We start from the raw sequence: 25,048 nt of genomic DNA on the forward strand, positions 1-25,048 counted from the left end.
TTTTTTTACACAATGCTAACATGAATTAGCATGTTTTAAAAACAATGCTAACATGAATTAGCATGTTTTAACACTTACACTTTCAACATTTAAAACTCTCAAGCCAACATAAAACAAATAGAGATTAAAGTAAAAATAAGATTCAGATTTCGACTTTTTCAGTCACCAAAAAGTGACTTTTATTTAATTGCAAACTTTCACATAACATCCGTTTCCAAACCAAACTGAAGATGAGTGGTTATCAAACAAACAATCATTATTCAGCCATACTAAAAAATATAGACATTTGGTCAGTCAGGATTCACTTTTTAATCCTAATTACATTTATGAATGAAATAAAAAATGCTAAACATAGAGAAATAATTTCTTTAGAAATCAAAGAGTTTAGTTCCGGAGGTCGTTCAGGAGAAATCCTCAGCTTTCATGACGGACTGCACTGCGACAGAAACATGCATGTGCTGGTGTGTGTCCTCCATTTCAGGATCTCCGGATTCCTGTTTGATCGAGACTAAACCGCTTGAAACCGGACTTGAACTGGCTGGGCTTTGAAGGGATCTGGTTTCTACTGGTTCAGTAAAACCGTCTCGTCTAATTCTAGACCTGTCAACAGAGAAACAACACAGGACTGGGTTACCGTTTAGTTCTTTGACTCTATAAAAAAAAAAGAGCTGTAAGCAGCTATAACCGAGACGTCATTCACTACCCTCCTCCTCATTCATTTTTTAAAGTTTGACATCAACCTTCTTAGTATTCCTCAATCAATCCATTTTAAACAATATAACAAGAAAAAATAATAGAATTATAATTAAATGTCTTTTTTACTCTTTTTTTCACTAGTTTTTTGTCAAAATTGTATAGGGTCGCAAACGACCCAAAGTGTGTAAGAGTATGTATATTTTTTTTGCACAATAATAAATTAATCTATAATGACAAAATAGGGTGCAATTCACCTTTATTCCACAAGGCGGAAAGAGTAATTGCGACTTATCTCAGAATTCAGACTTTTTTTCTCACAATTGCGAGTTAAAATTAAAGTCAGAATTCTCAGATTAAATGTCAGAATTGCGTGATATAAAGTCACAATTCTGAGATAGAAACTCACCGTTGCGTGACTATTTATAAATCAAGGGAACGAAATAGTAAAATGTGCGCACTATTTAGCAAATCGAGGGAACAAATTAGTAAAACATGCGCACTATTTAGCAAATCGAGGGAACAAATTAGTAAAACGTGCACACTATGAAGCAAATTGAGGAAACAAATTACTAAAACATGCGCACTATTTATAAATCAAGGGAACAAATTAGTAAACCGTGCGCACTATTTATAAAACAAGGGAACAAAATAGTAAACCGTGCGCACTATTTATAAAACAAGGGAACAAAATAGTAAACCGTACGCACTATTTATAAAACAAGGGAACAAAATAGTAAACCGTGCGCACTATTTATAAAACAAGGGAACAAAATAGTAAACCGTACGCACTATTTATAAAACAAGGGAACAAAATAGTAAACCGTGCGCACTATTTATAAATCAAGGGAACAAAATAGTAAACCGTACGCACTATTTATAAAACAAGGGAACAAAATAGTAAACCGTGGGCACTATTTATAAAACAAGGGAACAAAATAGTAAACCGTACGCACTATTTATAAAACAAGGGAACAAAATAGTAAACCGTGCGCACTATTTATAAATCAAGGGAACAAAATAGTACACCGTGCGCACTATTTATAAATCAAGGGAACAAAATAGTAAACCGTGGGCACTATTTATAAATCAAGGGAACGAAATGGTAAATCGTGCGCACTATTTATCTAGTGTCGGAAACGGGCTTCTATAGGTAAGCCCTGGTTTTACCTGTAGTTGTAGAACCAGTTGCTGACGGTGCTGTTTTGCAGCCCCAGCTGTGAGGCCAGTCTCTGGATGGTGTGTTGGGACGGGTACGGCTCCAGCCGATGCGCCACCCGCAGGACTTCTTTCTCCTGAGCACAGAGCACCACACGCGGCCTCTTTACAGCCTCAAACGCTCCTGGAGGATCAGGACAAAACCCACTTCCTGACGCATCAAACGTCCTCAGCGAATCACGCTTGAGCCGCGCTGCACACATTAAACACGCAACATGACATTACGTTACGACTTTGCATAAACATACACGTCACTTTCTAAAGCCAAGTGCCGTGTTATCTGTATACATTTTCAGCTATCTGCGTGCAGTGATGCCACAGTTACTTTGAAAAAGTAATGTGATTACTGATTACTCCTTTAAAAGTAACTTAGTTACTTCACGGATTACTTGATTTTATAAGTAACTAAGTAAGATTACAAGTTACATTGTTAGTTACATTCAGCAGCTGCCGACAACACCGCTGCCGCCTCACCACAGAAATGACGACCGTTTGTGCAAACACTCACTTTATTGGAAGTGCATTTTTACAGTAACGTCAACAATGTATAACTCCTGACATTTTAAGTTAAAATTAATAAATATTTCCTGAAAAAATACTCTCCTAGATGCAAGAAAAAAGCAAAAATATATATTTGTATTTTTTACTAAGGAAAATTAGTAACGCGTTAGATTACTCGTTACTGGAAAAAAAGTCGTCAGATTAGAGTAACGTGTTACTGGCATCACTGTCCGCGTGTATGTCTACGCCGAAACTAACCATTATGTGTGTGCGTGTGTGTGTGCGTGTGGGTCCCCACAATGTAAATGGATTTATAAAAATACTAAATTATGTTTTTTTGAAAATGTAAAAATGCTGAATGTTTCCTGTGATGGGTAGGTTTAGGGGCTGTGTGTGTGTGTGTGTGTGTGTGTGTGTGTGTGTGTGTATGCTAGATTTAGGGGCTGGGGCAATTTTAGGGGGATAGAATGTAAAGTTTGTACATTGTAAAATCCATTACGCCTATCCCCACAATTCACAAAAACGCAACGTGTGTGTGTTTGTGTGAGTTATGAGTAGGTTCAGGGGCAGGGGTGGAGTGTGTGTGTGTGTGTGTGTGTGTGTGTGTGTGTGTGTGTGTGTGTGTGTGTGTGTGTGTGTGTGTGTGTGTGTGTGTCCACAATGTAAATGGATTTATAAACATACTAAATTATGTTTTTTTGTGAAACATTTTTTGTTTCCTGTGATGGGTAGGTTTAGGGGCTGTGTGTGTGTGTGATGGGTAGGTTTAGGGGCTGTGTGTGTGTGTGATGGGTAGGTTTAGGGGCAGTGTGTGTGTGTGTGATGGGTAGGTTTAGGGGCAGTGTGTGTGTGTGATGGGTAGGTTTAGGGGCAGTGTGTGTGTGTGATGGGTAGGTTTAGGGGCTGTGTGTGTGTGTGATGGGTAGGTTTAGGGGCAGTGTGTGTGTGATGGGTAGGTTTAGGGGCAGTGTGTGTATGATGGGTAGGTTTAGGGGCAGTGTGTGTGTGTGTTGGGTAAGGTTTAGGGGTAGGGGCAGTGTAGGGGGATAGAACGAAACGGCGTTGATAAACATGCTAAAAAGCGATTATGCGTCTTGATAGCACGCCAAAATGGCATATGAATTGGTGTATCATACATACGCCACGAATGAATGAGTATCCATTCAGATGGAGAATGACATTAAACATTATAGATATGTATTGGATAACCTATGGTCACCTCTCTGGTCAATCGTGGTCAGTCTGTGGATGTTGTGAGGGTCTTGAAGCCACCGATGCATCCGAATGAAGTTCTCCTTTCCTTTCAGGCTGAGTTTGGTCCAGGGTTTGGGGTGGGACAGCAGTTCAGACACAGAGCTTTGAGTTAAACCCAAAACCTCCTCGCCGAACACACGCTGACCTGACAACAACAACAGCAGCCACTCAAGCACTGTACACACAGTGCGGAAAATAAGTATTTGAACACCCTGCGATTTTGCAAGTTCTCCCACTTAGGAATCATGAAGGGTCTGAAACTGTCATCGTAGGTGCATGTCCACTGTGAGAGACATAATCTATTTTTGAAAAATCCAAAAATCACAAGGTATGATTTTTTTAACTATTTATTTGTATGATACAGCTGCAAACAAGTATTTGAACACCTGTCTATCATCTAGAATTCTGACCCTCAGAGACCTGTTAGTCTGCCTTTAAGATGTCCACCTCCACTCCATTTATTATCCTAAATTAGATGCACCTGTTTGAGGTCGTTAGCTGCATAAAGACCCTATACAATCAGCAAGAGTCCAACTACTAACATGACCAAGACCAAAGAGCTGCTCAAAGACACTAGAGACAAAATTGTACACCTCCACAAGGCTGGAAAGGGCAACGGAGAAATTGCCAAGCAGCTTGGTGAAAAAAGCTCCATGTACAGGGTCATGTATTGAGAGATTTTGGGGAACAACCTCCTACCCTCAGAGCATTGAAGATGGGTCGAGGCTGGGTCTTCCAACATGACAATGACCCGACGCACACAGCCATGATAACCCAGGAGTGGCTCTGAAAGAAGCATATCAAGGTTCTGGCGCGTCCTAGCTAGTCTCCAGACCTAAACCCAATAGAGAATCTTTGGAGGGAGCTCAAACTCCGTGTTTCTCAGCGTCAGGCCAGAAACCTGAAGGGTCTAGAGTAGATCTGTGTGGAGGAGTGGGCCAAAATCCCTCCTGCAGTGTGTGCAAACCTGCTGAAAAACTACAGGAAACGTTTGACCTCTGGAATTGCAAACAAAGGCTACTGTACCAAATATTAACATTGATTTTCTCAGGTGTTCAAATACTCATTTGCAGCTGTATCATACAAATAAATACTTAAAAAATCATACATTGTGATTTCTGGAATTTTTTTTAGATTATGTTTCTAACAGTGGACCTGCACCTTCGATGACAATTTCAGACCCTTCATGAATTCTAAGTGAGAGAACTATCTTTACACACTGTGTACGGAAAGTATTCAGACCCCCTTAAATTTTTCACTCTGCGTGCTAAAATCATTCAAGTAAAAAAATTCTCATTAAAATAGGAGAACTGGCACCCCGACTGAGTCTGGTTTCTCTAAGGTTTATTTTTCTCCATCACGCCCTGATGGAGTTTCGGTTCCTTTGGTCGCCTTTGGCTTGGCTTGCTCAGTTGGGGACACTAACATTATGATCAGAGTTATTCAACTAGTTATACAAATAAAATGTATGAATTAGGTCTTAATTAATTATATAAACTATAATACTGATATGCCAACATTGTCTCTCTATGATAAATTAAATAAGCTGATAACATCACTGTTTACTCCAGAACGACTGTACAGCCAAATCTAATTCTGCTGCAGTATTGTCCTGTTTAACACTGAAGCTGCTTTGACACAATCGTGATTGTAAAAGCGCTATATAAATAAAGTTGATTGATGTACACACAGCACCCCATATTGACAGAAAACACAGAATTGTTGACATTTTTGCAGATTTATTACTAAAGAAAAACTGAAATATCACATGGTCCTAAGTATTCAGACCCTTTGCTCAGTGTTTAGTAGAAGCACCCTTTTGGTCTGATACAGCCATGAGTCTCTTTGGGAAATATGCAACAAGTTGTTCACTCCTGGATTTGGGGATCCTTTGCCATTCCTCCTGCAGATCCTCTCCAGTTCTGTCAGGTTGGATGGTAAATGTTTGTGGACAGCCATTTTCAGGTCTCGTCAGAGATGCTCAATTGGGTTTAAGTCAGGGCTCTTGCTGGGCCATTCAAGAAAAGTCACGGAGTTGTTATGAAGCCACTCCTCCGTTATTTTAGCTGTGTGCTTTAGGGTCATTGTCTTGTTGGAAGGTGAACCTTCGGCCCAGTCTGAGGTCTTGAGCACTCTGGGGAAGGTTTTTCGTCCAGGATATACCTGTACTTGGCAACATTCATCTTTCCCTCGATTGCAACCAGTCATCCTGTCCCTGCGGCTAAAAAACACCCCCACAGCATGATGCTGCCACCACCATGCTTCACTGTTGAGACTGTATTGGACAGGTGATGCTGAGCAGCAGTGCCTGGTTTTCTCCATACATACCGCTTGGAATTAAGACCAAAAAGTTCTATCTTGGTCTCATCAGACCAGAGAATTTTATCTCTCACCAGCTTGGAGTCCTTCAGGTGTTTTTTTTAGCAAACTTTCATGTGTCTTGCACTGAGGAGAGGCTTCCGTCGGGCTATTCTGCCATAAAGCCCCAACTGGTGGAAGGCTGCAGTGATGGTTGACTTTCTCCAATCTCTGCATCTCTGGAGCTCATCCACAGTGATCTTTGGGTTCTTCTTTACCTCTCAAAGTGCCTTGCCACTATTCTGTCTCTGAGCCCTTCAGGCAGTTCCTTTGACCTCCTGATTCTCATTTGCTCTGACCTGCACTGTGAGCTGTAAGGTCTTATATAGACAGGTGTGTGGCTTTCCTAATCAAGTCAAATCCGTATAATCAAACACAGCTGGACTCAAATGAAGGTGTAGAACCATCTCACGGATGAGCAGAAGAAATGGACAGCACCTGAGTTAAACGGATGTGTCACAGCAAAGGGTCTGAATACCTAGGACCACGTGATATTTAAGTTTTTTAATAAATCTGCAAAAATGTCAACAATTCTGTGTTTTTCTGTCAATATGGAGGGCTGTGTGTACATTAATGAGAAAAAAATTAACTTAAATTATTTTAGCAAATGGCTGAAATATAACAGTGAAAAATGTAAGGGGGTCTGAATACTTTCTGTACCCACTGTGTGTGTGTGTGTGTGTGTGTGTGTGTGTGTGTGTGTGTGTGTGTGTGTGTGTGTGTGTGTGTGTGTGTGTATACACATTCTAAAGTAACGTTCCCATGATGTTTGCAGAATTAATCAATGGAATATTCACTTAAAGTTCACACAACCAAGAAAAATCTTTTAAAAAACTGAAATGAAACGGAAAGCCTGCGTCTCACCGATGTTGTTGACTATGAGCGCTTCTTTCACCCTGTGTGTGATGCTGAGGGTGTCCAGCTCCAGACCCTCATCCTCACAGCTCTCCACACACACCCTCGACTCCGGACACACACACACCAATGCCCTCGGCTCCAGATCAACAGGAAGCTTCTGGAACGAGCGGCTCATGGAGGACAGCGAGGCTGGAGACGAGGATGGGTGAGCATCTTCATCCATTTCACATTTGACTTTTTGGATGATGCTTTGGACAAAGTCAGCTGGCGACTGAGCGCTGGGACTCAGTGTCCCATAATGCTGCTCTTCCGGCGTCGTCTCAGTCGCCACATTTGGCTGGAGCTGCATCTCGTGTTTGGCCAGATGCAGAATGTTCCTAATGACGTCCTCTGATGCGTCTCCTCTGGGCGGAGACCTGCTCTCCACATCCATCACTGAAACACACACACACATTATATATTTACATACACATACATATATACATACACGTATGCACTCACCTAAGGGATTATTAGGAACACACGCTAATACTGTGTTTGACCCCCTTTCTCCTTCAGAACTGCCTTAATTCTCCGTGGCATTGATCAACAAGCTGCTGAAAGCATTCTTTAGAAATGTTGGCCCATATTGATAGGAGAGCATCTTGCAGTTGATGGAGATTTGTGGGATGCACATCCAGGGCACGAAGCTCCCGTTCCACCACATCCCAAAGATGCTCTATTGGGTTGAGATCTGGGGACTGTGGTGGCCATTTTAGTTCAGTCAACTCATCGTCATGTTCAAAAAACAATTTTTAACGATGCCCAATTGGTACTAAGGGGCCTAAAGTGTGCCAAGAAAACATCCCCTGTGGGGTCTTCTGCTGTTGTAGCTCATCCGCCTCAAGGTTGTGTGTGTTGTGGCTTCACAAATGCTTTGCTGCATACCTCGGTTGTAACGAGTGGTTATTTCAGTCAAAGTTGCTCTTCTATCAGCTTGAATCAGTCGGCCCATTCTCCTCTGACCTCGAGCATCAACAAGGCATTTTCTCCCACAGGACTGCTGCAGACTGGATGCTCTTCCCTTTTCACACCATTCTTTGTAAACCCTAGAAATGGTTGTGTGTGTAAATCCCAGTAACTGAGCAGATTGTGAAATACTCAGACCGGCCCGTCTGGCACCAACAACCATGCCACGCTCAAAACGGCTTAAATCACCTTTCTTTCCCATTCTGACATTCAGTCTGGAGTTCAGGAGATTGTCTTGACCAGGACCACACCCCTAAATGCACTGAAGAACTGCCATGTGATTGGCTGATTAGATAATTGCATTAATGAGAAATTGAACAGGTGTTCCTAATAATCCTTTAGGTAAGTGTACATTATGTACACACATACCAAGAAAGTTTGTTGGTTTTGAAGTCAATACAGTCTATCAGAAAACAGATGCTAGGGTATTTTGGGTGCTTGCTAGGATGTTACTATACAGTTGCTAGGATATTTGGAGTGGTTGCTAGGGTACTCAGGGTGGTTGCTAGGGTGTTACTATGCGGTTGCTAATGTACTTGACTTGGTTTGCTAGGGTGTTGCTGGGGTATTCTTGGTGATTGCTATTTGGTTGCTGCGGTCTCTGGGTGGTTACTAGGGTGTTGCTAAGGTACTCAGGGTGGTTCCCAGGGTACTTGGAGTTGTTGCTAGGGTGTTGCTATGTGGTTTCAAGGCCAGATTTGACAAAAATTGACTTAAATTACTGTTTAAGAAGTCTATTCCACACACAAGACAGACTTTAGAAAATCACACAGATCAAAAGTTAACTTATATTAAGTAGTAGTAAGATACCTAATATTACATCATTCAAACTTTTAAAGTATTAAAAAATAAAAAAATAAATGTTTAAATATTATATTTATATATTAAATAAATATATTTAAGCTGATGTATAAGCCATATCAATTAATTACAAAGAATAATAGGTTGTTTTAAAGTAGCCTGAACTCACGCTCCAAACGGCTCTGATCCAGAATATTCCTGATCACCTGATCCGAGCTCATCTCTGGAGGACGAAGCCACGGGACGAGGCCTTCAGTAACGAGACAGAGCCAGAGTCAGAATCAGAAACATTCACTCACTCGAGATTCGCTCAAAAACACTGATTCATCCAGTAATGAAACAAGTGAAGTCTTTGTGAGTGAGTCATTGAATCATTCACTCAAGAGATTTGTTCAAAAAAACTGATTCATCCAGTAATGAAACAAGTGAAGTCTTTATGAGTGAGTCATTGAATCAGTCACTCAAGAGATTCGCTCAAAAACTCTGATTCATCCAGTAATGAAACAAGTGAAATCTTTATGAGTGAGTCATTGAATCAGTCACTCAAGAGATTCGCTCAAAAACTCTGATTCATCCAGTAATGAAACAAGTGAAATCTTTATGAGTGAGTCATTGAATCAGTCACTCAAGAGATTCGCTCAAAAACACTGATTCATCCAGTAATGAAACAAGTGAAATCTTTATGAGTGAGTCATTGAATCAGTCACTCAAGAGATTCGCTCAAAAACTCTGATTCATCCAGTAATGAAACAAGTGAAATCTTTATGAGTGAGTCATTGAATCAGTCACTCAAGAGATTCGCTCAAAAACTCTGATTCATCCAGTAATGAAACAAGTGAAATCTTTATGAGTGAGTCATTGAATCAGTCACTCAAGAGATTCGCTCAAAAACACTGATTCATCCAGTAATGAAACAAGTGAAATCTTTATGAGTGAGTCATTGAATCATTCACTCAGATTATTAAAAAAAATAATTCAAATGTATTCAATATTTTTTAAATCGACTTTGCACATGCCAGAAAACAAAGTTATTATACAGTTCACGGTAATATTAATAAATAAGGGCATTTTTGTTACGTGTATTAAGATATTAAGGTTTTCAACAACAGTTTTTTTTTATGAAGGGTTAGCGTATGCTTACAACAAGAAAAGAAAAAACTATTTTTCTGAAAACAAGATATGTTAATGAATATCAAAATCACGTTCAGGGGCCTCATGCATTAACCTTTCGTACGCCAGCTTTCACGCTCACGGTCAGATGAACTAACAGTGAAATTAGCGCAAAAGTGTGTGTTCCTCCACGCCAATTTCATGTCTGACGTACGTACATTTCTCATCTGCACGCAAACTCTGGCCCATGCGAACGAACTCTTACTAGAGTGAGAAAAATAATGAAGTACACTCAAAAATATGACTTGTTGAATTTATTTAAAGATGCGTCACGTGGTTGCACACTACTATATTGAGCAATTTTTACAAATAACAATTAAGTTATATGAACAATAGAAATTCATGTAAAGCTCAGAAAATTTCTTTGAGTAAATACAAACCATTTGAATTTGTCACGGTTACATAATATTTCTATGTGCCGTTTACTTAATAATGTTATGTTAAATGTATAAAAGTTTATTATGTAAGGTGAACACATCAATTTAATTTACATTTAAAACTTTTAAATAAAAACAAGCATATTTTTAGAAATAAAATGCCAAAAATAACTCATTGCTGGACAAACTCAAATTTTATTGCGAAAGCATGCTGGGACCTACAGATCCACTGCCCAGTTAGTTATGTCAACGCAAATATTTTGTGTAGTTTTAACACAAATTAATCAAGTAAACTTCAGTTTTAAATATATTAGGTTGATTGAACACAATTTAATTGAGACATAATTAGTTATGTTTAAGTAAAGGGGACAGAATTTAAATGTGTCATATCTATGAAGGGCCTGAATCAAGGTTTCATTTTGCACTGCAAAAAATGCTTTCCTTACTTAGTACTTTTGTCTTGTTTCTAGTCCAAACATCAAAAAAGAAGTATTTACTAGACAAGCAAAAGTAATTGTCTTGTTTTGGGGAAAAATAACTCAAAATGAAGAGAGTTTTTGCTTAAGATAAGATAAATAATCTGCCAATGGGGTGAGAAAAATAATCTTAATTCAAACAGAAAACAAGATTATTTTTCTCACCCCATTGGCAGATTATTGATCTTATTTTAAGCAAAAACTCTCTTCATTTTGAGTTATTTTCCCCCAAAACAAGACAATTACTTAAGAAAAGTAAGAAAAGTATTTTTTGCAGTGAATGTGGAGATTTCGAGGAGGAGATGCACGAACGCAAACTCTTCTGCTGGCTGTGATTTATAATTTTTTGCGTGGTCCATTTAAAGGTCCCATTCTTTGCGATTCCATCTTTCAAACTTTAGTTAGTGTGTAATGTTGCTGTTAGAGCATAAATAATACCTGTAAAATTATAAAGCTCAAAGTTCAATGCCAAGCGAGATATTTTATTTAACAGAAGTTCCCTTTCAAAGCCGACAGCGAGCGGCCGGTTTGGACTACAGCGCTGCACTTCCTGCTGTGATGACGTCACTAGAACCGTTTGCTGACTCCGCCCACAAGAACACGCAAAATAGGGGCATGGTCTCGTTGCTCTCCCACGTGGAGAAGAGCGCATTCAGCGCTTGCATCGCCCCGTTATGGTAAGAGGCGGGACCTTTCCGGGCAAAGTGCGCTAAGCTGCTGTCCAATCACAACACGGGAAGCGCTGGCCCAATCAGAACTCGTTACGTGTTTCTGAAGGAGGGACTTCATAGCACAAGGAAATCATCAGGCCGTTTTTAGGACAGAGGAAACAGCGCTGTACAGATCAGTAAAGTGTGTGAAAAATACTGTGTTATTACACGCGAAACATGAACTCATGTTATATTGCTCACTGTGAACATAATCAAAGCTTCGAAAACACGCGAAGAACGGGACCTTTAAGATAAATAATCTGCCAGTAGTGTAAACAAAATAATCTTAAAATAAGATTATTTATCTTATTTTAAGCAAAAACTCTCTTCATTTTGAATAATTTTTCACCAAAATAAGACAATTACTTTTGCTTGTCTAGTAAATTTTTCTTAATGTAAGAATTTTTAGATATTTGGACTAGAAACAAGACAAAAATAATAAGTAAGATGCATTTTTTGCAGTGTATCCGCTAGTTTTAATACCAGAATTAGAAGTTTGAGAGTAACGGACTGCGACTGCATGTGTTTTCACTCTTCGATTTGTGTCGTGAATAATCGGCACAGCGTTGATTTCTGGACGTCGGCTGACGTTTATGGCCGCGTTTCAAAGGTCCCGTTCTTCGCGTGTTTTCGAAGCTTTGATTATGTTCACAGTGAGCAATATAACATGAGTTCATGTTTCGCGTGTAAAAACAGTATTTTTCACACAATTGACTGATCTGTACAGCGCTGTTTCCTCTGTCCTATAAACGGCCTGATGATTTCCTTGTGCTATGAAGTCCCTCCTTCAGAAACACGTAACGAGTTCTGATTGGGCCAGCGCTTCCCGTGCTGTGATTGGACAGCAGCTTAGCGCACGTTGCCCAGAAAGGTCCCGCCTCTTACCATAACGGAGCGATGCAAGCGCTGAATGCGCTCTTCTCCACGTGGGAGAGCAACGAGACCATGCCCCTATTTTGCGTGTTCTTGTGGGCGGAGTCAACAAACGGTTCTAGTGACGTCATCACAGCAGGAAGTGCAGCGCTGTAGTCCAAACCGGCCGCTCGCTGTCGGCTTTGAAAGGGAACTTCTGTTAAATAAAATATCTCGCTTGGCATTGAACTTTGAGCTTTATAATTTTACAGGTATCATTTATGCTCTAACAGCAACATTACACACTAACTAAAGTCTGAAGGATGGAATGGCGAAGAACAGGACCTTTAAAGCATGTTTTGCAGTGTGTGAATCATCTGACCTCTCAGTCTGTCCTGGATGGAGCGCAGTGATTGGATGCTTTGCTCGTCAGACAGGAAGTGCTTCATCCTCAGGAAAGGCTCTCGTCCTCGGCTGGTTAAATTCCTCCAGGGTTTGGGTCGGGCCAGAATATCACTCACGGTTCCCTGAGAAAGGCCCAGAATATAGTGTCCGAAAACACGCTGGCCGATGTTCTGGCGCTGGAGAGCCTCTTTAACCCGCTGAGCAATTTTGGCCGTGTCAAACTCTTCCTCATCCTCATGCTCTTCCTCTTCCGAGCCGCTTTCTTCCTTCAGAAACATGTGGAGGCTCACTGATGATGAGGATGAGGATGATGAAGGTGAGCCACCTACTAGAATTCCTGAGATATCCGTATAAGATTCACTCAACGGCTCCTCTTTTCCCAAGAAGTAATGAAGCTCCGGGTTTTTCAACTCCGTCTGGATCACAGCATCTGACAATGAGCAGAGAGTCACGAGGTATTAAAGGTTTAGTTCAGCCAAAAATGAAATGTCTGTCATTAACTCCTCCCCCTAATGTCGCTCCACACCCGTAAGACCTCCGTTCATCTTCACACACAGTTTAAGATATTTTATATTTAGTCCGAGAGCGTATGCAAGTGTATGCACACTATACTGTCCATGTCCAGAAAGGGAATAAAAACATCATCACAGTAGTCCATATGAGACATCAGTGGGTTAATTAGAGTCTCTTGAAGCATCCAAAATACATTTGGGTCCAAAAATAACAAAAACTACGACTTTATTCAGCATTGGCTTCTCTTCCGGGTTTGTGTTCAATCCTCAGATAAAGATTCAAATGGTTATGAATCAGTGAATTGATTCATGATTCGGATCGCCAATGTCATGTGATTTCAGCAGTTTGACACGCGATCCGAATTATTGATCGTTTCACACCGTTTGAATCTTTTTGGAGGAAAGCGTAAGAGAAGCCAATGCTGAATAAAGTCGTAGTTTTTGTTATTTTTGAACGTTTGTAGATCTGCAGCTGTGGTAACTAGAGTAGATCTGGCAACCCCAAACACTACTGACTCGTGATTGGTCGATCGGTGGAGGGCGGAGCTTCAGGCCAAAACACAACATGACATCATCAACATCAGCTGAGCTGCAACAACTTTTTAATGACAATATCCTGCCGGACTAATGTCGTCAGTGATAGAAGAGTTTGATGTTAACATGATTTATTAATGTCTAGAGACATATCAGGGCCATTTTATGATTCATTGAAATACATTTCTTACATACAGCTCCTTTAACAGAAGAATACACTCACAGCTTCTGCTAAACATCCTTTACGGTGTTTTTGTGAAGCAAAATGAAGGTTTTTTTTTAAATCCTGTTTTCTTATTCAATGTGAACTTGATTTGTTGACTTTACATGAGTTTGGTTAAAATATAATTTGTGAGTTGATAAAATAAATAAATACATAAATATAAAACGTACTAAAAAGCAGAAATTGTTAATTAGAAAATAAATTAAAATACGTAATTTAAAAAAAAAACTATCAAAATATAACTAAGTCAAAAAAAAAGAAATATTTACCAATTAAAATTTTAAAAATAAAATAACCTAAAAAAAATCTGAAATATTTACAATAAATAATTAAAATGATAAGAAATTAAAATAAATAATAAAAATGTAAAAACACAATAAAAAGCTACAAATGTTATTTGAAATACATTTTTAAATTAATAAATAATAATAATAATAAATAATACAAAAGTAAAATAAAAACTGATCTAATTTGAAATAAACAATTAAAAATAAAATAATCAAAATAAAACAAAATATTAAATATTAAAATATTTTTTTTATAAAAATGAGTCAAAAAGGTAAAAAACTTTTTTTATTTGAATTAAAATACATTTTAAAAAAGTTTAAACACTAAAAGGCTGAAATATTTTAAATAAATAAAAATAAGAAATATTTTTAAATAAAATCAAAATAAGTTAATCAAAATAAAACACTGAAAATGTGAATAATTGAAAAAAATATTTAAAATAAAAACAATCAAAATAAAGCTTTTATGTTGTGACCCTTAGTCAACATCAGAGAACTCTGAAAGTGTTGTTAAGTTATTGAAATATCAATTAAATCACAAGTGAATGTTTTAACTCAAAAGGGTTCGGTGGATCGGTTTGGAAATGTGAAACATTTAATAAAAGCTAAGAAAAGGAGAAAGTGGGCAGAATGTCTGAGCTGCTCTTTTCCATAAAGTAATAAAGTGGATGAAAAAGTCACCGTTACCAACAGAGACGCTTCTGACGTCTGACGGAGGGGAAGACTCCTACAACAGAAGAAATATACATCGTTTTATTCAACCTTTCATCTGAGCACTTTACTGCAGAATTGTAACCGGACACACATTTAAAGCGGTGGTGTCATGTGATTTGACTTGTGTAACTTTAGTTAGTGTGTAATGTCGCTGCTTGAGCTTAAACAGTCTCTGCAAAGTTACAGCGCTGAAAGTTCACTGCAAACGTGAAAGGAGTTTCTCTTACCGACTCAACATGAGGCTGATCTGGAGTCAGTGGCAGCGCTCGGAGAGTCCTGAGAGTCACAGTAAACACACTTTAAAGCTGTTTATTCTGCCTTATTCACACTGCTCAAGATTCTCATGATAAACACGGACAGTATTTACACACACACACACACGAGTATTTCTGTGCCGAATACACTCCTTCAGGATTCACACAAGCTTCGGAAAGTTTTAGAGTACGGCCCTGTGTGACATCATAAAGGGAGGAATTCATTATATGGGCACTTCTCCCGGATGAGCCCGCGCACACGCACACACACACACACACACTGCCCCTAAACCTACCCATCTCACACACACACACACACACACACACACACACACACACACACACACACACACACAAAAGGCTTATAAATCACACAGGAGGAGTTTTTATGAGAAAGTAAAAATGCAGAATGTTTACTGTGATGGGTAGGTTTAGGGGCTGTGTGTGTGTGTGTGTGTGTGTGAGATGGGTAGGTTTAGGGGCAGAGTGTGTGGGTGTGTGTGATGGGTAGGTTTTAGGGGCAGTGTGTGTGGGTGTGTGTGATGGGTAGGTTTAGGGGCAGTGTGTGTGGGTGTGTGTGATGGGTAGGTTTTAGGGGCAGTGTGTGTGTGTGTGATGGGTAGGTTTAGGGGCAGTGTGTGTGTGTGATGGGTAGGTTTAGGGGCAGTGGGTGTGTGTGATGGGTAGGTTTTAGGGGCAGTGTGTGTGTGTGTGTGTGTGTGTGTGTGTGTGTGTGTGTGTGTGTGATGGGTAGGTTTAGGGGCAGGGTGTGTGGGTGTGTGTGATGGGTAGGTTTTAGGGGCAGTGTGTGTGGGTGTGTGTGATGGGTAGGTTTTAGGGGCAGTGTGTGTGTGTGTGTGTGTGTGTGTGTGTGTGTGTGTGTGTGTGTGTGTGTGATGGGTAGGTTTAGGGGCAGTGTGTGTGATGGGTAGGTTTTAGGGGCAGTGTGTGTGGGTGTGTGTGATGGGTAGGTTTTAGGGGCAGTGTGTGTGTGTGTGTGTATGTGATGGGTAGGTTTAGGGGCAGTGTGTGTGGGTGTGTGTGATGGGTAGGTTTAGGGGCAGTGTGTGTGCGTGTGTGTGATGGGTAGGTTTAGGGGCAGTGTGTGTGGGTGTGTGTGATGGGTAGGTTTAGGGGCAGTGTGTGTGCGTGTGTGTGATGGGTAGGTTTAGGGGCTGTGTGTGTGTGTGTGTGTGTGTGTGAGATGGGTAGGTTTAGGGGCAGAGTGTGTGGGTGTGTGTGATGGGTAGGTTTAGGGGCAGTGTGTGTGGGTGTGTGTGATGGGTAGGTTTAGGGGCTGTGTGTGTGTGTGTGTGTGTGTGTGAGATGGGTAGGTTTAGGGGCAGTGTGTGTGGGTGTGTGTGATGGGTAGGTTTAGGGGCTGTGTGTGTGTGTGTGTGTGTGTGAGATGGGTAGGTTTAGGGGCAGAGTGTGTGGGTGTGTGTGATGGGTAGGTTTTAGGGGCAGTGTGTGTGGGTGTGTGTGATGGGTAGGTTTTAGGGGCAGTGTGTGTGGGTGTGTGTGATGGGTAGGTTTAGGGGCAGTGTGTGTGGGTGTGTGTGATGGGTAGGTTTTAGGGGCAGTGTGTGTGTGTGTGATGGGTAGGTTTAGGGGCAGTGTGTGTGTGTGATGGGTAGGTTTAGGGGCAGTGGGTGTGTGTGATGGGTAGGTTTTAGGGGCAGTGTGTGTGTGTGTGTGTGTGTGTGTGTGTGTGTGTGATGGGTAGGTTTAGGGGCAGGGTGTGTGGGTGTGTGTGATGGGTAGGTTTTAGGGGCAGTGTGTGTGGGTGTGTGTGATGGGTAGGTTTTAGGGGCAGTGTGTGTGTGTGTGTGTGTGTGTGTGTGTGTGTGTGTGTGTGTGTGTGTGTGTGTGATGGGTAGGTTTAGGGGCAGTGTGTGTGATGGGTAGGTTTTAGGGGCAGTGTGTGTGGGTGTGTGTGATGGGTAGGTTTTAGGGGCAGTGTGTGTGTGTGTGTGTATGTGATGGGTAGGTTTAGGGGCAGTGTGTGTGGGTGTGTGTGATGGGTAGGTTTAGGGGCAGTGTGTGTGCGTGTGTGTGATGGGTAGGTTTAGGGGCAGTGTGTGTGGGTGTGTGTGATGGGTAGGTTTAGGGGCAGTGTGTGTGCGTGTGTGTGATGGGTAGGTTTAGGGGCAGTGTGTGTGCGTGTGTGTGATGGGTAGGTTTAGGGGCAGTGTGTGTGCGTGTGTGTGATGGGTAGGTTTAGGGGCAGTGTGTGTGGGTGTGTGTGATGGGTAGGTTTAGGGGCAGTGTGTGTGCGTGTGTGTGATGGGTAGGTTTAGGGGCAGTGTGTGTGGGTGTGTGTGATGGGTAGGTTTAGGGGCAGTGTGTGTGGGTGTGTGTGATGGGTAGGTTTAGGGGCAGTGTGTGTGGGTGTGTGTGATGGGTAGGTTTAGGGGCAGTGTAGGTTGATTGAAAATATGGTTTGTACAGTATAAAAACCATTACGCCTATGGAATGTCCCGACATTTCACAAAAAGAAACGTGTGTGTGTGTGTGTGACTCTTTAACACTGTATTATTGCGGATTAAATGATGAGAGAGTGTGTGTGCAGTACCGGAGCTCTGTCTTGATCTTCTCATAGTCCTGCTGCGTCTGTAACCTGGCCTGAAGTCTCTAACATGAACACAACAGCAGTAAATGAGTCAGCCGCTCCTTTAATAATCGCTCACCATCGTGATGAATTATGATTTGTACCTCGATGTCCTGTGATTTGTTGGCCAGCTGCTGCTGCAGCAGAGCGATGTGATTGGCCGTTCTCTCCTGGACTTCCTGTAGGAGCCGCTGAAGCCTCTGCACTTCCTCCTCCAGACGCTGGACCTCACCATCTCTGCTGGAGAACACCATCATCTCCATCCCCATCAGAGCTGAGAATGAGCCTTCATCAGTAATATTTACATTATTTATCGTTCCTGAGCAAACTCAGGCCCTCAAGAGAGCAGGCAGAAAAAAGGTGTTTAAAAACCGCCGTAAAAACTGCAAGATCTGCTTATTTCTCGACTCTCTTAGAAGAAAACAAACAACTCTAGGTATTTATTCGATACAGTGGCTAAATTAAAAGTCTCCAAACAACACAGCAGTAATGACTTTATGAACTTCTTTACTAGTAAGATTGATAATATTAGGAATACAATTATAACCATGCAGCCGTCTATTACAGTATCACTTCAGACAGAGCGCTGTAGTGTCACTGAGGAAAAATTACACTCATTCACTGCTATAGGAGAACATACACACACACACACACACACACACACACACACACACTCACTCATTCACTGCTATAGGAGAACACACACACACACACACACACACACTCACTCACTCATTCATTCACTGCTATAGGAGAACACACACACACAAACACACACACTCATTCATTCACTGCTATAGGAGAACACACACACACACACACACACACACACACTCACTCATTCATTCACTGCTATAGGAGAACACACACACACACACACTCATTCACTGCTATAGGAGAACACACACACACACACACACACTCACTCACTCATTCATTCACTGCTATAGGAGAACACACACACACACACACTCATTCACTGCTATAGGAGAACACACACACACACACACACACTCACTCACTCATTCACTGCTATAGGAGGAGAAGAATTGGCTAAACTTGTAAAATCATCAAAATCAACAACATGTCTGCTTGACCCTATACCGACTAGGCTATTAAAAGAGATACTTCCAGAGGTCATAGATCCTCTGCTTAATATCATTAATTCATCTTTGACATTAGGATATGTACCGAAAACTTTTAAGTTGGCTATAATTAAACCACTTATTAAAAAAACACAACTTGATCCTAAAGAATTAGTCAATTACAGGCCAATCTCGAATCTACCGTTTCTATCAAAAATACTAGAAAAGGCCGTGTCTTCACAATTATGTTCTTTTTTAGAAAGAAATGGTATATGTGAGGATTTCCAGTCAGGATTTAGACCGTATCATAGCACTGAGACTGCTCTAATTAGAGTTACAAATGATTTACTCTTATCATCTGATCGTGGTTGTATCTCTCTATTAGTGTTACTCGATCTTAGCGCTGCATTTGATACTATCGATCACAATATTCTTCTGAATAGAATCGAGTTATGTTGGCGTTAGTGGAACTGCTTTGGCATGGTTTAAATCGTACTTATCTGACCGTTATCAGTTTGTCACACCGTGTCACACCGTGACCGTTATCAGTTTGTAGCAGTAAATGAAGAGATGTCACACCGATCACAAGTTCAGTATGGGGTACCGCAAGGCTCAGTGTTAGGACCGCTGCTTTTCACGCTGTATCTGCTCCACTGGGAGATATCATTAGGAAACATGGCGTTAGTTTTCATTGTTATGCTGACGATACTCAGCTCTATATTTCCTCACGCCCTGACGAAACCTACCAATTCACAAGATTAACGGAATGCATAGCTGATATAAAAAATTGGATGAATAGTAATTTCCTGCAACTTAATTCAGATAAAACTGAATTTTTAATTATTGGACAGAAAAGCTCCACAAGTAGTAACCGAGAATACTGTCTAACACTTGATGACTGCTCTGTCAAGCCCTCGTCGTCAGTGAGGAACCTGGGTGTGCTCTTTGATACCAATCTTTCATTTGAAAGCCACGTTTCTAGCATCTGTAAAACCGCATTCTATCATCTTAAAAATATATCTAAATTAAACATTGCTTAATAAACAAACTCCAGCGGGTCCTGGATGGATGGATGGATGGATGGATGGATGGATGGATGGATGGATGGATGGATGACAAATGCTGAACAGTTAGTCGATGCGTTCATGAGCTCAAGGCTAGATTATTGTAATGCTCTACTGGGTGGTTGCCCTGCTCGCTTAATAAACAAACTCCAGCTAGTCCATGATTGATTGATTGATTGATAGATAGATAGATAGATAGATAGATAGATAGATAGATAGATAGATGGATGGATGGATGGATGGATGGATGGATGGATGGATGGATGGATGGATGGATGGATGGATGGATGGATGGATGGATGGATGGATGGATGGATGGATGGATGGATGGATGGATGGATGGATGGATGGATGGATGGATGGATGGATGGATGGATGGATGGATGGATGGATGGATGGATGGATGGATGGATGGATGGATGGATGGATGGATGGATGGATGGATGGATGGATGGATGGATGGATGGATTATTGTAATGCTCTACTGGGTGGTTGCCCTGCTCGCTTAACCCTTAAATGCATGACTGTTTCGCCAAACATTTGTACACATTCGGGTCGTTAGCGACCCTAATCTATGATGGATCCCTAATCTAACATGGATAGACCTCTACCTGTCGTGATAATATATAAACCTCCTGATGTTAGAGTAACAGCTACAGAAGAATAAAATAAAACCTATTTCGTTAGCTTTTGGCCTTGTAAGGGTTCAGTTTGAGCAGATGTTTAATACCATCATCATCTGTCCTCATCAGAGCTCGTTTACATTCAGCATCTGACTATTCGCCATCTCCAGCATATTCTCCAAACTCATTTTCAACGTCTTCAAAATCAATATTTTGATCACTGACAGCTTCTTGAGCACATCCATCATCAAGAGACAGTGACACTAATATCTGATTGTGTTTAGTACTTGCTCTCTGAAGTAAATCACTGAGCCATTTCAAGTTTTGCAGATTATAAGTAATATTGTTTCGTTTTCTGTCTGAGGTAACTATGAGTGAAACGTCACTTCATCATTGCGTATCAGACATCTTGTGGAAAAAGGTGAATTGCGCCCTATTTCGTCATTATAGATTAATTTATCATTGTGCAAAAAAAAAATATACGTACAATCCTACACACCTCAGGTCGTTAGCGACCCTATACAATTTTGACAAAAAACTAGTGAAAAAACAGGCATTCAATTATAATTCTATTCTTTTTTTCTTGTTATATTGTTTAAAATGGATTGATTGAGGAATACTAAGAAGGTTGATGTCAAACTTTAAAAAAATAATGAGGAGGAGGAGGAGGGTAGTGAATGACGTCTCGGGTCGCTAACGATGCATTTAAGGGTTAATTAACAAACTCCAGCTGGTCCAAAATGGAGACGCTCGAGTTCTTACTAGAACCAGGAGCCTATTGCACAAAATTATAAGGGATTAAGCCGGGATATTTTAGTGATCCTGGCTCAATTTATCCGCTAATATATAGTTATCTTTCGTTATCGTTATTGTTATTGGTGTGAGTGTGCCTTCAGGGCAAGACAGCGGTGTACTAAATGTGATGACAAGATCAGCAAGATATCCCAGCTTAATCCCTTATCCTCATTTTGTGCAATAGGCCCCAGGAAGTATGATCATATTAGTCCAGTTCTGTCAACACTGCACTGGCTCCCTATTAAACATCGCAGACATTTTAAAATCCTGCTTATTACTTATTAAGCACTGAATGGTTTAGCTCCGGTACTTAAGCGAGCTCTTAACGCATTATACTCCATCACGTCTATTATAAAACTCTGGCCAGTTGATCATACCTAGAATATCTAAATCAACTGCAGGCGGTCGATCAATATTCTAAATATATTCTGAATATTTAGTCATATTTGGTGTATTTATATTTAGTAATATATTTAAAATATTTATTCATATTTGGTGTATTTACATTTCAGTAAATTTATATTTATTTAGTAATATATCTTGTATATTTACATTCATATTTAGTAATTTCATGTATATTTAGTCAAATGTAAATATGTCTTTGACAATGACCGAAGTCTTAATAATTCAGCAGTGAACATGAAGAATGAGCTCAAAACTCACAATCACAGCTTTAGTGTGAAAATATGAGACATCACTTATAAGACTAAAATACTTATCCAAACGATCAAAATATTAATAGTCATGAATATTAAAATGAACCAGGTCAGTGTGATCAGATTCTGACTCCAACTGACCTTTGACCTGCATATAAATATAACACCTCCCTGAATTGACTAAATTAATCATAAACAAACCAATACATATTTATTCATAGATACATGTACACGATTAAGAAACTAATCAAATGCAAGTAAAAGTGTGTGAATATTCACACTGCAAAAAATGCTTTTATTTTGCAGTATTTTTGTCTTATTTCTAGTCAAAATATCTAAAAATTCTTAAAACAAGAAGTATTTACTAAACAAGCTAAAGTTATTGTCTTAAAATAATATAATAAAATAATCTTAATTCAAACAGAAAACAAGATTATTTTTCTCACCCCATTGGCAGATTATTTATCTTATTTTAAGCAAAAACTCTCTTCATTTAGAGTTATTTTTCCCCAAAACAAGACAATTACTTTTACTTGTCTATTAAATGTTTCTTAATGTAAGAATTTTTAGATATTTGGACTAGAAACGAGACAAAAATACTACGTAAGAAAATCATTTTTTGCAGTGTTTACATTTTCACATCTCAAAATTAAATCATGATCATCATGACAAACCAAATACAAACAATTTTGTACGTAAAAATGTCACAGAAACTGCACAAAAACACACACGAACGCACACGCACACACGCACGCGCACACACACATTTTTTTAAATGTCACAGAAACTGCACAAAAGCACGCACGCACGCACGCACACACACAGACACACACACACAACACACACATTTTTTAAAGAATAACCCATGTGATTTGTCAAAGCAAACACTGAACCTGAACAGAATCTGAATCTGCACATACCGTGTGTTTGAGTGAAGCTCCTCTTGATCTCAGTGTGTGTGAGTGACTGAGGTCTGATCAGTGTGTGTGTGTGTGTGTGTGTGTGTCGAGACAGAGAAGACGAGGGGCGGGGCAAACACAGCCAATGACCACACTCATCCAGCCAATCAATACCTGCAAACAAAGAGCTCAATCAATTCATCAATAGATCTATAGGCGGCAGCTGGAGGGGGCGGAGCCTGGATCAATCAATCGATCAATCAATCAATATGCACTCAGCGTGTGTGTGTGTGTGTGTGTGTGTGTGTGTGTGTGTGTGTGTGTGTGTGTGTGTGTGTGTGTGTGTGTGTGTATTGATCGATCTGTTCACTCTTTCATGACCTTTTTCATGCAGTGTGATTTAATGAATTTATAAAAGTGCAAATATTCCATGTAGTCTAACCATTGCTTGTAGTACATTTTATTGTAAACAAATATTGACAAAAAACAAAACAAAATGTTGTTTCAAATTGCTCAGGTGAACATTTCATATTCATAAATCTCACTACACTGCAAAATATGCTTTTCTTAATCAGTATTTTTGTCTTGTTTCTAGTCTAATTGTATAAAAATTCTTAAAATAAGAAGTAATTGTCTTGTTTTGGGGAAAATAACTCAAAATGAAGAGAGTTTTTGCTTAAAATAAGATCAATAATCTGCCAATGGGGTGAGTAAAATAATCTTGTTTTCTGTTTGAATTAAGATTATTTATCTCACCCCATTGGCAGATTATTTATCTTATTTTAAGCAAAAACTCTCTTCATTTGAGTTATTTTCCCCAAAACAAGACAATTATTTTTGCTTGTCTAGTAAATACTTCTTGTTTTAAGAATGTTTAGATGTTCGGACTGGAAACAAGACAAAAATACTGAGGAAGAAAAGCATTTTTTGCAGTGTATTTCTGCCATATAAAGACACTTCACTGAGTTTTAATGTGTGAGGTTTCTAGCATATTAATATTTCTGCTATTAATAAGGTGGCTCGAGAAAGGAATGCTAATAAACGTATTATTGTTTTTGTGACTAAACTCAGACTAGCCCTTCAGGAGGATCCGACTATCAGGAATGATGATCAGAACTCGTAAAAATCCCATTGTTTTTCAGTAACGGAATGCTCAAAAGAGCCAAATTATGACAAAAACAATTTGCTAAGTCATGTTAGCAATGTAGTAAAACAAGCAAATTCGTTTTAACAGTGTGTTAAACATGCTAGTGATGTGTAAAAACAATCTAATTTATGTTAGCAATATCCTAATACAAGCTCATTCATGTTAACAATGTGTTAAAACAAGCTAATTTGTGTTAGCAATGTGTTACAACATGCTAGTGATGTGTAAAAACAATCTAATTCATGTTAACAATGTGTTAAAACAAGCTAATTCATGTTAGCAATGCAGTAAAGCAAGCTAATTCATGTTAGCAATGCAGTAAAACAAGCTAATTCATGTTAGCAATGCAGTAAAACAAGCTAATTCATGATAGCAATGTGTTAAAACAAGCTAATTCATGTTAGCAATGCGGTAAAACAAGTTAATTCATGTTAGCAATGAAACATGCTTTGCTAACATGTTAACAATATTTTAATTCATGTTAAAAAATGTTTATTAATGCTAGCATTGTGCTAATTCAAGCTAGCAACATGCTAATCTAACTTGCTGATATACAGTCCCTGACAAAAGTCTTGTCGCTTGTGTACAAATTGACCTAAAGTGCCGCTGAAATATATTTCTAATCAAGATTTTTTACAGGAAATGGCTCATTTTAATCCCACCAGCTTTTGTGATAATGTTTCAGTGAAAAACTAAACTTTCACAGCTTGGTAAAGCCCATTGAGTCAATTTTTGCAAAGACATAAGTGTTGTCGCCTTGTCATATGGGCTTCACCTGTGACTAATAATGGATCAATTAGGTCTCAAGTGTGTATAAAAAGAACCCCAGTACACTAGACCTTCACATCAACTGCAACTAGACCTCTGCAAACATGCCTAAGATTCACCCTGAGACTAAAGTTTTGATTATCAAGAGGCTGAAGACCAGATCCACTGCTGATGTGGCAGACTCCTTCAATGTGT

General features: G+C 39.7%; 1 protein-coding gene across 3 annotated transcripts; it reads right to left on the bottom strand.

Moving 5' to 3' along the window:
- Window positions 1-136: 136 nt before the first annotated feature.
- Window positions 137-23,075, bottom strand: cux2a (cut-like homeobox 2a). Of its 3 annotated transcripts, none has more exons than XM_067439798.1 (11): window positions 22,960-23,075; window positions 17,921-18,090; window positions 17,781-17,839; window positions 15,179-15,227; window positions 14,919-14,964; window positions 12,659-13,111; window positions 8,861-8,941; window positions 6,889-7,317; window positions 3,632-3,841; window positions 1,864-2,104; window positions 137-600 (listed from the first exon to the last, which is right to left on the bottom strand). In XM_067439798.1, the coding sequence occupies exons 2-11, from the start codon at window positions 18,083-18,085 to the stop codon at window positions 402-404; spliced, it is 1,932 nt and encodes a 643-aa protein (XP_067295899.1). In that variant the 5' UTR covers window positions 18,086-18,090; window positions 22,960-23,075; the 3' UTR covers window positions 137-401. The 3 variants fall into 3 exon arrangements, with proteins under 3 accessions (XP_067295899.1, XP_067295900.1, XP_067295901.1); XM_067439799.1 differs by having other exon boundaries at window positions 138-600; window positions 14,925-14,964; XM_067439800.1 differs by having other exon boundaries at window positions 139-600; window positions 3,632-3,811.
- Between the last annotated feature and the right edge of the window lie 1,973 nt (window positions 23,076-25,048).

This window comes from Pseudorasbora parva, chromosome 3 (assembly GCF_024679245.1).
Source record: "Pseudorasbora parva isolate DD20220531a chromosome 3, ASM2467924v1, whole genome shotgun sequence".
NCBI lineage: Eukaryota > Metazoa > Chordata > Actinopteri > Cypriniformes > Gobionidae > Pseudorasbora > Pseudorasbora parva.

What these genes read in the sequence shown, in the direction of transcription:
- cux2a (XM_067439798.1), bottom strand. Translation starts at nt 18,085, where the DNA reads ATGGGGATGGAGATGATGGTGTTCTCCAGCAGAGATGGTGAGGTCCAG. An exon ending in AAGATCAAGACAGAGCTCCG is followed by an intron (nt 15,228 to 17,780) that starts GTACTGCACACA and finishes TGTGACTCTCAG; the next exon opens with GACTCTCCGAGCGCTGCCAC. An exon ending in GACCACGATTGACCAGAGAG is followed by an intron (nt 2,105 to 3,631) that starts GTGACCATAGGT and finishes TAATGTGTGCAG; the next exon opens with CGCGGCTCAAGCGTGATTCG.